Below are 14,133 nucleotides of genomic sequence, written 5' to 3'. Positions count from 1 at the left end.
ATAAAATCAAATACGGAAGATTGCTATTTTTTCGTGACAAATGTTAATGGAATCAATGGTATGATTGGTGTGACAAATCGGATTTGGATTTATAATGCCTGAAAATACATGGAAATATTCATTTTTGAGAATTCTATAAAAACCCCTCTTTATCTCCCTGAAGAGATGTAGACGAGAAAAATGATGGCTCTTTTCTCGTGTATCGTGTTGTTTAATACATAACAGAGCCTAATTCTTTATCAATTTATTAATTTGTTACATGGAAATATGATTTCGGTAACTTTTTCCTCAAGAAACGCAGTCTATCCTAGAATGTCGATTTTTACTATTTTTAAGATTTAAAAAAAACCGTGACGTGATGGAGCAATTCTGAATCAGATGGAGCAATCTGACGTCAGATTCGAATTCAGCGGGCCAAAATATATAAGACTAGCCTAGTCAGATTGCTAGCAGGGTACTTTTTTTTGTGGGCCTGCGTAATTTTCCAAATTTTAAAAAAATATACATTTTACTAAAAAAACCTGTTTTTTCTTGTCTGTTTTATGCCAAATAATAATTTTGTTAATTTGTTCTGATTTTCTATGGTAATTTTTTCTTCTCCATATTGCGTTAGACTATGCTTGAAATATTTCTTAATTTCAATTATATATATATATATGATCGAATTGATCGAAGCCAGTCTGTCAGCATGCGAGGCCGCAAAAGTAAATCACCGAATTTTGCAGTGTCGCAAAATATAGGTCGGTACAAATTATTACATGCCATCTTGCTTAACTGTGCGTGTCTTGCGTACATGTTAACGGGACAAGTTGCGCACGCTACAGCGCGAACGCAGTTATATTTTCAAGAATGCGCCCGCATAGTTTACTTGAGGGCGCTCGACTTCCGGCGACACGATGCGACATCCGTGAATTAATATCTACAAAGCCGTAAAGAAAATTATGTTGCAAAAAATTCTACGGTGTATTAGCTCGCATCGTCCGAAGTAAAGTCATATTTTAATTTCCTTACTCGAGTTGTCGATTTGTGAATCAAAGACAAGTAAAGTAGAATGGAAATGAAATTACTGCTAAAAAATATTGCATAAGCGACAAGCATTTCGCTATTTACAGAATTAAAAAATATAAGATAATACCTGTAATAATAATATATACATATGTATAATAATTATACATAAACATAAATAAACAAATCTTGTATATAAAATAAATTAAACATAAATTTTTACACATTATTGTTTATTTAATTAAATATTATATATTATTCAAAAGAAGAAGTAAATCATAATTAATATTGCATTTAATAAAGGCTAGAATTTGCGCTGGAGAAGAAATTAAATAGAAAATTCTTTAGATAAATCAAGAATTGGATTAAGAGAGAGAGAGAGACAAAAAAAATGATTATAGTATAACAAAAAAGTATTCATATTTTTTGTCAACCTGTCAAGCTAATTAAGCTGAAAAACTGGTTTGATTTCCTATCCTCAATAGAAATCGAGTTTATAAGCTCAATATTTTATATATCCAGTTAAAACTAAATCAACGCTACATATTTACTACTTCATTCTGATTCTATTCCGGCATTTATAATCACGAGAAAATCATTTTAGCGTTTGATGCGTAACATTTAATAAGTGTTACTATTTTCATGATAGCAATTAACAGCGCAATGTTTTCGAGTAAACTATGTATTCAAGTATCTGGTACAAACGCACAACTTTCTAATTTAATTAATATATGTAAGATTTCCTGATTAAATTTATATTATATTACATTTATTAGAGAGAGAATCTGATTACAACTCTAAATTTCGATTATAATCATATTGTTAATATTATCCTAATTATTTCAGCTGCAAATATCTATTGCATATTAAGTTATGTATTAATATATATGTATTAATATATAATTATAGTCTATATATTTAATTTAAATCTACATATTTAATTATAATTTAACATTTAACAATTTAAAAAGCAACTCCAATTGTAACTGTTTCTTTTTTTTATTATTTGGCAGCTCTATGATAAATACAAATATTACACATAACTAATATGCAACATGAAAATATCAATGCTTTTATATCACTGTGTTAATATTCTTTTGCTTACAGAAATTAATCTTTTAAAACTTTTAAAAATAACCCAAGAAAACATTTAGACTTTTTTACTTTGATAATACATGTTATAGAAAAACTTGTTCAACCATTATTGATATTATTATTTTATATGTGTTTATTAACATAAAAAAATTCTAAGCATTTACACAAAGGAGTTTTCTCAAAGTCACAGAAAATATATTATAGATCTTTATTTCCCATGCCGCACAAAAAAAAAGTATAATAATTTCGATCTATCGTTCGTAAAAATGATTACCTTTACGTTATCTTTTAAGTTCGTCAAAAGTGATTAAAATAATTGCAGAATTCGTGAGAATTTTCAACCGTGAATGAGGCTTTCTTTGAATCGCAGTATCAAATTATTGTCATTAAAGAGATAAGTTTATCTTGCTGATTTTGAATACTCAAATCTTTAAGTGTCAAGTGACATTTGTTTCAAGTCTTTCTTAAGATATACAATTATATAATATAATCAGTACTAAATATCGAAGTAATTGACAAGAACTGACTCTACAGAAATTAAAAATATTATTTTATATACGCATTATTATACATATAAATATATATAAATCTATCTCAAAAAATAATATTATTTAAAACATAATAATAAAATAACATGTACCTTTAGAATAAGGAACATTATTTGTTTTGTTATAGTACAAGAAAGAAAAATACATAATAATATACAAATTTAACTTTCTCAAAATACAAATCTTGATAATGTAATCGCTGCCTCTCATAAGAAGAATATGTATTTTTTTCAACATTTCTCATATTATTAAATTGTCGCTTATAAACAATTATAAATTAATGTTTTATCGAGTTTTAAATCAATTATGAAGATTTAATATTTGATTATCAATCCGTGGTAATGAACTCACGTAACCTTTCGTCGCGCAAGAAGAAAAGGAGTTAGGTAGAAGCCAAGGTTTTCAAACACGTGAAAGAATACCTAACACAACGTATCATTATGTCTATCGAGGGAATTCCGTACTGTCAGGATAAGGAGAAAAGGCAAAAGCGGAACGACCAGTTCGTTTGTGGGTGCCTTTCATGCATCGTTTATTAATGCTTAAATTTCAATAATGTTTTTAGAATAGTTTACCATCTTTAAATCTCATTCTTCTATGTTCCTGAATCTTTTGAATCCCACATATCTATTTACTATAATTATACTAACTATAATTATTTTCTACAGATAACTCACCCATCTTCCCGGGAATGACGTCGAATTGAGCTGGCGCATCGCTGACGAAGATAGGTCGATTACATAATTCCTGAAACAAAGTTATTAATTTTTAATTAATTTCATCTTAATTGGTATCTCAACAATTATTATATAAAAAATTATTTATGCATAATATTAAAGTATGTATTTTATATAACATAAGAAAAATATAGATATAAAATATCAGAAATATTAATAAGATAATTAAAAATAATAATAAAAAAAGATGAAAGAAAAATAGAAGAGAAAGAAAAATAGAAAAAAGAGAGAAGAAGAACACATTAAATTTATAAAAACTTTTTATAATTGAAAAATAATAATATATAGAATATAACTTTTAATTTTAAAATTATATTATATTAATTATATATGTTATATTACTACATTTTAATATAACAAAAATGATATTTAATATATGAAAACTTCATCGCATATTTATCTAATTGTTCACATCATAACGAAACAGCGTAATGTGTAATAGATTCCATGTGTTATACGAATTATGAAGAATTTTCTCAGTGCATATCTTTCTCTTGATGTGTTCATGAATCACAAGTCTTTCCTGTTATTACATTTAAATGAACGTTTCCTGAAATATTCTTCAAAACCAAATAAAGTACAATAGCATGCGTTTATGTATAATTTATTGCACTTTTGTTAATTGCTCTTAATTAATCGACTCTGAGTGTGTCGAATGTATCATACAATTTACATTTCCATTATCGTAATCACTCTCACGTTTAATATCCTAGTTTTATAAAGCAATTGCAATCGCTTTCATCACATTCTTTTTTCATTTGTGCTTTATTGATTCTTAAAATATAAGCGATTCTTCTCTATAACAATGTGAGATGTGCAATGTGACTTTAAATATATGTATTGTAAGACACAATGTAAAATATTCACAGCCATAATATTAACAATAAGACATAAAGTAAAACTAGATTTTATTAGCATAAAATATAATTAGCATACTCACTTTCTTATTTTTATCTAAATTATAATTATCTAAAAAATTTTTATACTGTAAATTTTACTGAATTTTGTAATAATTTCAATTAATGAGATATTTACATTTCGTTAATTTTGGCCAGAAAATCGGAAGGTTGTTCGAAGAAGTAATTACCTCTAATACAATAATGTGCACATCTCATCAATTATATTACCTTGCGCCAAGTAGAGAAATGTTAGATATTAACAACACAAAGCATCGCGTATATCGCAATACATAATCGGGGTCATATTAAATAACTGTTCTCCAATTGTTGCATCCCGCGCTGGCGTAATACTCTCCTCTTTCGACGCGTGTTTCCGGTCGGTAGCAGGTCACAATCGTGACCGGAATCTTTGGTGACGGTGTTAAAAGCGCGACACACGCCACGTATAGATTATCCACGCAATTGTTGACCTTGTCGTAGGAATGCGTGGCTGTCAGTGACTCCTATTGCGATCATTATACGCGATGATGGTGTACGGCCACGCAATGTCTCATTCGGTAAGCGGAAAAGACCAGCGGTTACGCGTCGCCGACTTCACCTGCCGCTCGCTCATTTCTCGACCCATCGTCGCAGGTTGCGTAACCAACGCCGCAGAATCGTTGATCTCTGCTCCGATATTTCAGAATCGCGATTATTTTGCGGACGTCAAAAAATCTCATTCTAACCGAGAAGATTCGAAAAGTCTAAATGATAAAATGTTACCCTCTTAATTAAAAAAGTTTAGGCATCTTTATTTTAAAAAAATTATATTAAAAAATTCAGTTAAAGGATTTATAAACAATTACAACAGAACAGAGCAAACAATTTTATAAAAATAATGATAAACAAATATTAAATATACAATGAAATAATAGATTTTAATGCTTGCAAGAATATGTTAGTAAAATAATTATAAGATAAGAGCATTCGGCAGAATAAGCGATTCCGTTATATGATTTGTTCTAAGTAGAAGATAGTCTATTCAGTAGACAATTATAAGCACGCAGGCGACAGAGCTGCGTGTCAAGGTTGCGAACTGTTTTCGTTACGGTTCCTAAGTTCTACGTCGCGTCTTTCCGTTCTTTAGGAACTGGAGCGAACCGAGGAAGCTAGTTTAGTTCTAGACTGCTCCCGAAGGAACAGCTTCGTTGGATCAGTTAACAATGGAATAAATCATCTTTTAATGTTTGTGCCCTGATTACAAGAGATATGTGTGTCATTTTCAACTGGTAAAAAAATTAATATCTCTGTGAATTGCGTAAAAAAAATATAAATCTCTCTAAATTATAAGTCCCCTATAAAATATTAATGTAAAGTATAAATTATACATATATACATATATAATTATATTGTCCTATATATTTTGCTAATTATAAGAAGAAAGCGGTTAAAAATAGTAAAAGATAAATTTAAATTAATCCAAAGAAAAAAAACGAGATCTTACTTTCGGCCTTTTCCATTGGAATTGGAACGGTGGTGTCTGATGATAAAAGACTGATGCTTGCGTCGCTGGAAATTCTGGATCCTCCCAGAGCTCACCTCGTTTCAAGCACGAACGCTTGATTCGTTCGTACTCGCTCATTACGTCCTGGAAAACAAAAAACAAGAATTACAATAAAGTCATATGTTGACAATATAATTAATAAATTAAATATGTATCTCGCATGCACATGATATTGATATTAGAATTAATTTTTTAATGATTATGGAAAAAAAACATGAAATCAAGAGATTATATGTGCAATTGCAATACATTAAATTATTAGCTTTAAATAATCTCGCGAATGTAACAAAGCGTCATAATAACTATTTCCTAATTATAACTCAGAATCTTATGGAAATAACTTCAGCTATTTAGGTGTATACAAAGACAAAGACTTATCCTCTCAACAAAGAACTTCTTAGCTAAGTTGAATTAAAAGATTACGCTATATCTAATTAATATTAATGGTTCATTATTAATAGAGGGTGAGAATTTAACAGTACCTCTACCCACATATCATATTTTCATTCTTCTCTTCATCTTCTCTCGTAATTAAGGCGCAACCTTAAGAGTACGAGATGTTCAAAAACTTCCCTGAAATACTGCAGTGCGGTTCTCTTGCGACGATTAATAATGCGCATTAGCAAATGTCGACGTTTAAATTGCAAGAGAATACAAGGAACTTCCCGAGCATTCTCACACGCAGAATAATATTACGATACGTCTTAAGATATTGCTACAGAATATAGCGGGATATAAATCCAAAGATGTTTCCAATTACGAAGAATTTGTATATCATAAATCTTGACTTTAATATTTTCTTTTAGAAAGTCAAGATATTTATATATCATATTTAATTCTTAAACTTAAAATAAAGTATGTTAAAAGATCTTTCGCATATATTCTCACGTTATAATTTTTTTAAAAAGGTGTTAAACAATAAATTATATAGAGTGTCTTGAGAAATATATCAAAATACTTATCAAGAAAAAAATACATTTCTCCACGTGAGAAAAAGAAATACTGGCCTCAGATTTTTCGGGGAACATTTAAAATTCTTTTGCAGATTCTTTCCCACGTATCTCATTAACCTTTATAGATCTCTCGATAGCGCTCAACAAGCGGCTCGCAAAATTTTGCTTCTCGCAAGTATATGCGTCATTGCTTGTAAAAATTTCATTAATAACATCTTGTCAGCCGAACAAAAGTAAGAAATCACTTTCACGAATATCTATTCGCGCGTTTACCGGTACATTTGACCTCGATATTTCAACCGATAATGTGTTTCAAGCTCATCAAACATATTGTATCCAGGTCAACACTCTCTCTTCGAGTCGAGTTTTCACTGCCGCAATTAACGATGTCTTTTTTTTCATTCGGGATTTGGCAGGAAATAAAAGTCGTTGACACCTCTTCGCGAGTAAAGCTTCCTTCAGTCGGAATAAATTACAACGATTAGCCTCGCCTGCCACGTCCGTTACACTTTGTACGTGTAGTTTTTTTTATCAGTATAACCGGCAATCCATATCGACATTTTACACCAAGCTTAGCTGGCGATGATGCCTGCTCGTCTAATGGACTTTAATAAACTGCGCTATCGTAAAATTAAGAAATATTCTGTGATGATGAGTCTGATATTCGCGGGATATTTATTTGTAAAACATGTATGCTATACACATCGCAACCTGATGATTCATTAATATTAATGTCTTCATAATTAACAAGTTCAATACTTGTTCCACTGACAGCTCATGCTTACGTATGGTTAAATCAACATCTAGGAATGAAGAAGTGACAAAAGAAATATATATGTTTTTTATCATTAAGTTAAATAATATTAGTTAAAATATTATGTAAAATTATTTCATTCTATCATTTTTTTAATCAATAGAATTTTTGACTCTTTAATGCAGTCTTGAAATTTCTGGAAACATTATTGCTAATTATTAAATTATACATTTTCTGTGATGTCTCTATCTTATTAAATAACTTTTTAAATTAAGATTCTTAATAAATAACTTTTTAAATTAAGATTTTTAAAAGTTGATGAAAAAACATTTCATTTAAAATTATTTGGATTATTTTATAGAAGTTATAACTTTTTTTATAAATTTTTTCTTCAATTGCTAATATTAAGGTATTAATTTAATTGATTAAACAATCACTTTAAAGAGCACATATATATATTTATCATATTTTATTTTTCTAAAATAACTAGTTTCTTAGTAAACATCCACCCAACGAAAGAGGTTCTGTCCTCGCTTGTTATGTAGGATGCAAAAGCCATTGAGATGATGGGCCATTGAACGTTTCTACGACGAGGGAGATGTCCTCCACGCCTCAGTGAACCGTAACGCCGTCACTAAGTTTTGCAATAGCCGTTGATAACATATTTTCACAGCGTAGGCGATAATGCGGGAGAAGGTGTGCGCCAATAGCTTGTATAGTCATGAAAGCGTCACGATTGCGAAATAGTCAATTACATTCATCGCGTTCCGGTTTCATCGTATATTGTTCCGAAACCGGATAATTTTTAACCGAACGATGTTGTGTGCCAATTAAAATCATAATAAAACGGCGTCGATTAATTAGCGCAAGACACGACGGTCCTTCTCGTGCTCATATTCCGCTCTGACTAGCCGCGTTTCTTTTCTTTTTTTTTCTCTAGCACTGCTAATCCTGTTTTTGTTGCTACCTATTGCTACCTTGGCATACCGTGTTGAGGCGTGCCTTGTCGTGCGACAGTGTTATACGTCTGATTGCGAGTTATTTCTTTCGTAACACATCGCTCTTGCACGGCTCGCTGTTCTTCATTATGCATTACACCTGCATCTGTGATAAATTGTAAGTGATAAGTTAATAAATCAACAAGTATCTGACGCGCATAATTTGATACTTATTTCTCATATTTGATAATCTTAGGACATTTTAACATATTTTCAAAGATCATTATTGTATAGAAAATGATTTGTTTTACTTTCTAATTAAAAAAATACTTAGATATATTATATAATTAATTATAAACAAATAACAAGCTGAAGATTTAAAATTGAAAAAGGCAACAATTTTATATATATTCATTTATGTAGGTGTTTTTTATCTTTCTTTACATTCTAGAATTAATATTTTGAATTTAAACAGAGAATTTTTAATTAATAACAAAATATATATTAAAAAAGTTATAAACAATTTATTCATAAAGTTTTCTTCAGACACTTTTACTATTAAAATAAAAAACTAAAAGTTAGCGCAAAGTTAATGTTGGGACATAAATCACGAAATGCCCTTCAAAGCAGTTTTACAAATCTCGAGAATATGTCCCTTAATCTATGTTTCCGTGCTCAAAGCCGCTTTATCTGAGGACAGCACGAGAGATGCTGTTATAATAACTTAAAATTGCGGAAGGCCAAGGAGTGGATTCGCGGTCTACGTCGGGAGAGGCAAGCTATAAAAGGCTCTCTCTCAACAACCACCGACACACGCCGCGTAGTGGTCTGTGCGCCTCAAGGCCGCTGGAGAACCAAGCATAGAACTAGTTCGACCGGTACGAAAGTATGGTAGCTATCATACAGCTAACGCATACGTATGCGTATAGTAGATCGCTCAAGTACTCGCGGAAGACGGCTGGTCGGGAATTCACCGCACAGAATATATGGACTTGGAATGTATCTTTTAGATGCCTTCGAGAAATAAAACTGATATTGGCATTGGTATTCCGCATCGTCGGCTATTTAATTTTTTCAGCATCTCAGCAACTTTTTACAACTTTCTTGCAAGATGGTTCGATAACCGCTGAATCACCGAGCGTGGTTTCTCTTGAAAATTATTTATACAATTATTTTACTAGTAACTATTTTTTATATAAATTTTAATATCCATATCTTTTATTCATTTCATTAATTGAAGTATAGTATTAAAAATATAACACATTATAATAGCTAGAAATATTCTTCGGTTGTTACTAGATAAATATTACATCACGGAAAATTATAGAATATTTTATAAACTATTACGAACCGCGAACGAATGAAATGCATGTATTTGCGTGATATGAAAGTAATTTGAATAAATAAAAGTGCATTTTTGCGATGGAGGTGCGTAATCGTTGATGAGTAATCGTATACTTTCTATTGGTTAGAGAATTTTTACAGAGCTTGCACATATGGCCTTGAGACTCAGGCGCATTCGAGCGGAGAGCTCGCAGGTCGAAGAAGCGTGCTTCGTCGTGACTCTTCGAAGTGGCGGATGATGGTGCGGAAATACGAGGGCTTTTGCGTTCTTCCTATCGCAATTCTTGACACATCACTCTCCGTAAGAACGTTTCAAATACGCGATTCGCTTGGGCGGAAAAATCTTACGTCGGTCATATGTTCCAAAGCAAAACGTATTATTACGTTCACTTGATTCCATAAAACCAGCAAGGCCGGTCGTTTGATCAGATGCATATTGACAACGAATGACAAAACTGGTTGAGTCTGCATAAGCAAACTTTTCGCATAATGTAATTTTAAATTCAAAAGAACGACACGGCAAGTGTAATTATATATAATCAATATCTTTGGATAATTGCTTAGCTGTTGCTAAAAACAGAAATATGAGAAAAGTAATGTTCTCGAATGTATCAATTGTTATAATAAAATTTGTTGAGTGTGACTGTTTGATTTTCATGTTATCGCGATTTATGCTTTATATTAAATCAATCAGTAATTAACACTAAATGTACGAGAGAATGTTAAAAAGAATGTACTCAAAAAGAATGTACTCAAAATATAATATGAATTTATCTTCAAGAATTATCTTCAGATTATCTGATACGTATAAGCGCGGGTGTTGTAGTTAAGAATAATATCTTATGCATGATCTTATCTTTGACAACGAAATTATTTATTAACTTTATATTATTTCTCTGATGCTGTAGCAACTAAGTCGAGCATGCACGTTCATCATAACGGCATTCAACACAGCGAGTATTCTTCGTAACCTCGTGAACTGTAACCCTAACTTCCTCTTCTCTATTATAATCCGCTCTATTTTTTCCTTCATGATTATGCCGTATTCTTAGATTCCGTTGCCTGAGTCGTCAAAACATCGGAATAGACTGTTTTGCTAGTTGTTACATAGTGCAAAAAAGTGATGTATAATAATTTGTTACAATCAGAAGCAAATTTTAATTCAAGAATTTTGCATTAACATTAAAATAAATAGTTTTTCAACTACTACATTTTTTAGAATTATAATAATAGCTTAATTATTTTTGATAAATAACACATATATTACTACATTTTAATAAATATATTAATAAATAAGTATATTATATATTTTGATAAATATAAGTCTATATTTGATAAAGAATAAATATAAAGCATCAAATAAATTATTCAAACATAATAGATATAGACAAACATCAAATAAATTATTCATATTATATCTCAAATTTAAACTTCCTTATTTGCGATTCTTTTTCGTATCATTTACATTTACAATTAAATTACGTGTTTAAAAATAATCTGTACATATGTAATATAACTAAAATAAAATATAAAATTAATAAATTTATTCTAGGAGAAAGGAAGAAAGAGAGAAAGAGTAAAATAAATCGAATAACTTTCGCTAAATCTTTATTATATCTTGCATAATAGTATTTCAAGATCCATTTACGACTGCAAACAAAACTAGAAATTTGTGATGGCTGATTTCGCGCCATTAAAGCACAAAGTCGAATGACAAAAAGGGAAAATGATGGTAATTTTGATTATGCATAATTTGTCGAATCCTATTGGGTTGTTTTGTCTCTCAGCAAAAGCACTTTCTCTTCTCAACACAAATGCTCTTTTGCTCTTGTGAGAACTCTCTTCACTTGATTTACTTGTCTACGACTCAACGCAATTCGAGATGCTATGGTATCTCAAAGAATGCAATTGCATTTTTTAATGTCTCCTTTTATCTTTAAAAGCTGAGAGACGTAATCGCTTTAGTGTCATTTCAGTCACTAATGGTCTTGGTCGACTTTTCTTGCAGATCAAACAATTCCGCGACCAGTTTTGCGTAATCGACAATTTGTACGCGTGCGATTTCCCTGCCGGAAATCCGAGACACGACACTTCTACGGCACTCGTTTCAGCATTTTCACTCGGTGCGAAACTAGAAACTTAGAAAGTTGCCGCTGGAGATGTATTCAAATGCCTAGCGTTGCAGAAAATTGGGCGCACGCGAGTTGGAGCACTATTAATCTTTTTGAAACTTTGCAAGATAAAAATCAGATTTTAGCTATTTAAATCAGAGATTTGCCGATAGCAGTTCTTAATAATAGCATTAAAATGATATATCAAAAAATAAATCCGATTAAAGAAAGAGAAAAAGAAAAAAGAGAAAGAGAAAGGAGAAAGGAAAAACATTAATAAGTAATGTCTTCTTTATAATACTTGAAATGCTAATCAAATATCTATTAAACAATATGTTTGTTTTTGCAATTTTTTGATGTTTTTCACACATTCATCATATCATTATTATACATTATTTCTACAATTTGTATCAATGTTTATATAATACTCCATCTGTATGATGTTCCGGCGTAACGATGTTAACAATTTTATCGGTAGTTGTATGTATATACATTGACATCGAAAGTGAATTTGTTTGTAAACACTTCGGGGACAACGTCGCGCAATAATATAAGTACGTAAAAGATAGTAGATGTATGAAATGTTCAAAATTTACTGCATTACTTTTTATATATTTACATTCTTCAATTAATTAAAAATAATTTAAAAATATTTCTTTTTAAATATTATTTTTTTATGAAAAAAATCATCAAGATAAATACAATATTTTTTATATAAATAATTGAAAATAAGAAATTTCTCAAACTATATATTGTTATAAATATTTCCTAGTATTATTATAAGATACCCGGTAACCGTTTAAGCCCCTCTGCTAAAAATAGTTCATCTCGCGCGGACCCTTTCATTCGATCCTCTCGCACGATAATCAGACAACCCGCAAGCAGAGCCGCTCATGCTCCCACTTCCCTTAACAAATGCCGGAAATTTATGCAAACGCTTTAACATTATCGCTCGATCTCGAGAAACGCGGCTCTTGATTTTTCACGCGTTTTATCGGGCCTTTATATATGCACTTCTATGCCTAGTCTAGTGTATCAACAAGGCTCTTCTAACTTATCTCAATAACAAGCTTCGTTTGTCGCTGTAGCCTTCGATTCGAGTTCAAAATTTTTCCTAGTTTCAAAAAATCACAAATCGATTAGCAAAAAGATCGTTCTTTAATACTATGCAACATTGAACAATAAAGTCAGTTTTTTATATATTATTATAAAATTTTTCAACTTTCCTTGTAATCAATTATAAATTGAAGTGAAACTCTAGATTAAAAATCATTAATAAAAAATTCTAATACGATCATAAAAAAAGTGTTGCACAATCTTATTAAAATTATCAAAGAAAGAAATAACTAACCATAATAAAAAAGTTTGTAAAATGCCTCTTCTCGAAAAGAATTTTTATTTTTATTTATATATAAAAGAATTTAAATGTTTTCAGCATATTATTTATAATTTATTTATATTAATTAATTGTCATAATTGTGTGCAATGTATGTAATACATATATATAAGTCTTACGCCTTAAGTCTCCTTAAAATTTCATTGTAGACGCCGCATTAGAGAAATGACAAATCAATAACAGATGACAGATCGGTACACGTATAAATATAGTTACAGGTCTATGCACATGCTTCCTATTACTCTGAATTTTGATTTCTTATAACTCAAAAACTAGTGTAGCTCAACATTTTTGTATTAGAGAAAGTTTTACTTTATTTCTAAAACACGATATTTAAAGTACTATACGAGATTATGAATATATATATGAGTAATATACTCATATATATTTTTTCTCGTATTATATTACATAGTTAAAGTAATAGATATTTATTTATAATGAAATGTAATATCTGTCCTAATAAAAATTTTATTTATATCTTTCATGTTAATAAAACGGAATATGAATTAATTAGTTAATAGCATTCCTGCGTTCGCCTCATGATTTTATTTAAATAATCTGATATTTCTATAAATCGATTTTAAAATTAAATCACTTGCATACTAGTTCTACTACGTTACATTCTAATTTAGTACGTTTTCAACTTTCATTTTAAATAAATCGAGATGAATCAAAAGTGGACGATAAGGCAGTTATTTATGAATAACTAATTATATAATAATACAAATACTATATATCGTGCTTACAAAAAGCTATAAATTGTTGTCTTCTTTGAAACTCTCGTGCTGTTTAATTTCATTTCAACCAGTA

At 30.1% G+C, this 14,133-nt stretch overlaps 1 protein-coding gene across 1 annotated transcript in view; it reads right to left on the bottom strand.

Moving 5' to 3' along the window:
• The window catches only part of LOC105254462 (calpain-C), a 34,041-nt gene that overhangs the window by 14,911 nt on the left and 4,997 nt on the right, over positions 1-14,133 (bottom strand). Inside the window, exons 2-3 of the mRNA XM_011263145.3 lie at positions 5,768-5,911; positions 3,326-3,395 (exon numbers count right to left, since the gene is read on the bottom strand). Coding sequence (XP_011261447.1) covers positions 3,326-3,395; positions 5,768-5,911 — 214 coding nt within the window. The remainder of the gene's footprint in view (positions 1-3,325; positions 3,396-5,767; positions 5,912-14,133) is intronic.

Source organism: Camponotus floridanus, unplaced genomic scaffold (genome assembly GCF_003227725.1).
Source record: "Camponotus floridanus strain SB8 unplaced genomic scaffold, Cflo_v7.5 scaffold61, whole genome shotgun sequence".
NCBI lineage: Eukaryota > Metazoa > Arthropoda > Insecta > Hymenoptera > Formicidae > Camponotus > Camponotus floridanus.
Note: the sequence above shows the minus strand (reverse complement) of the source record. Positions and strands in the feature narration are given on the sequence as shown.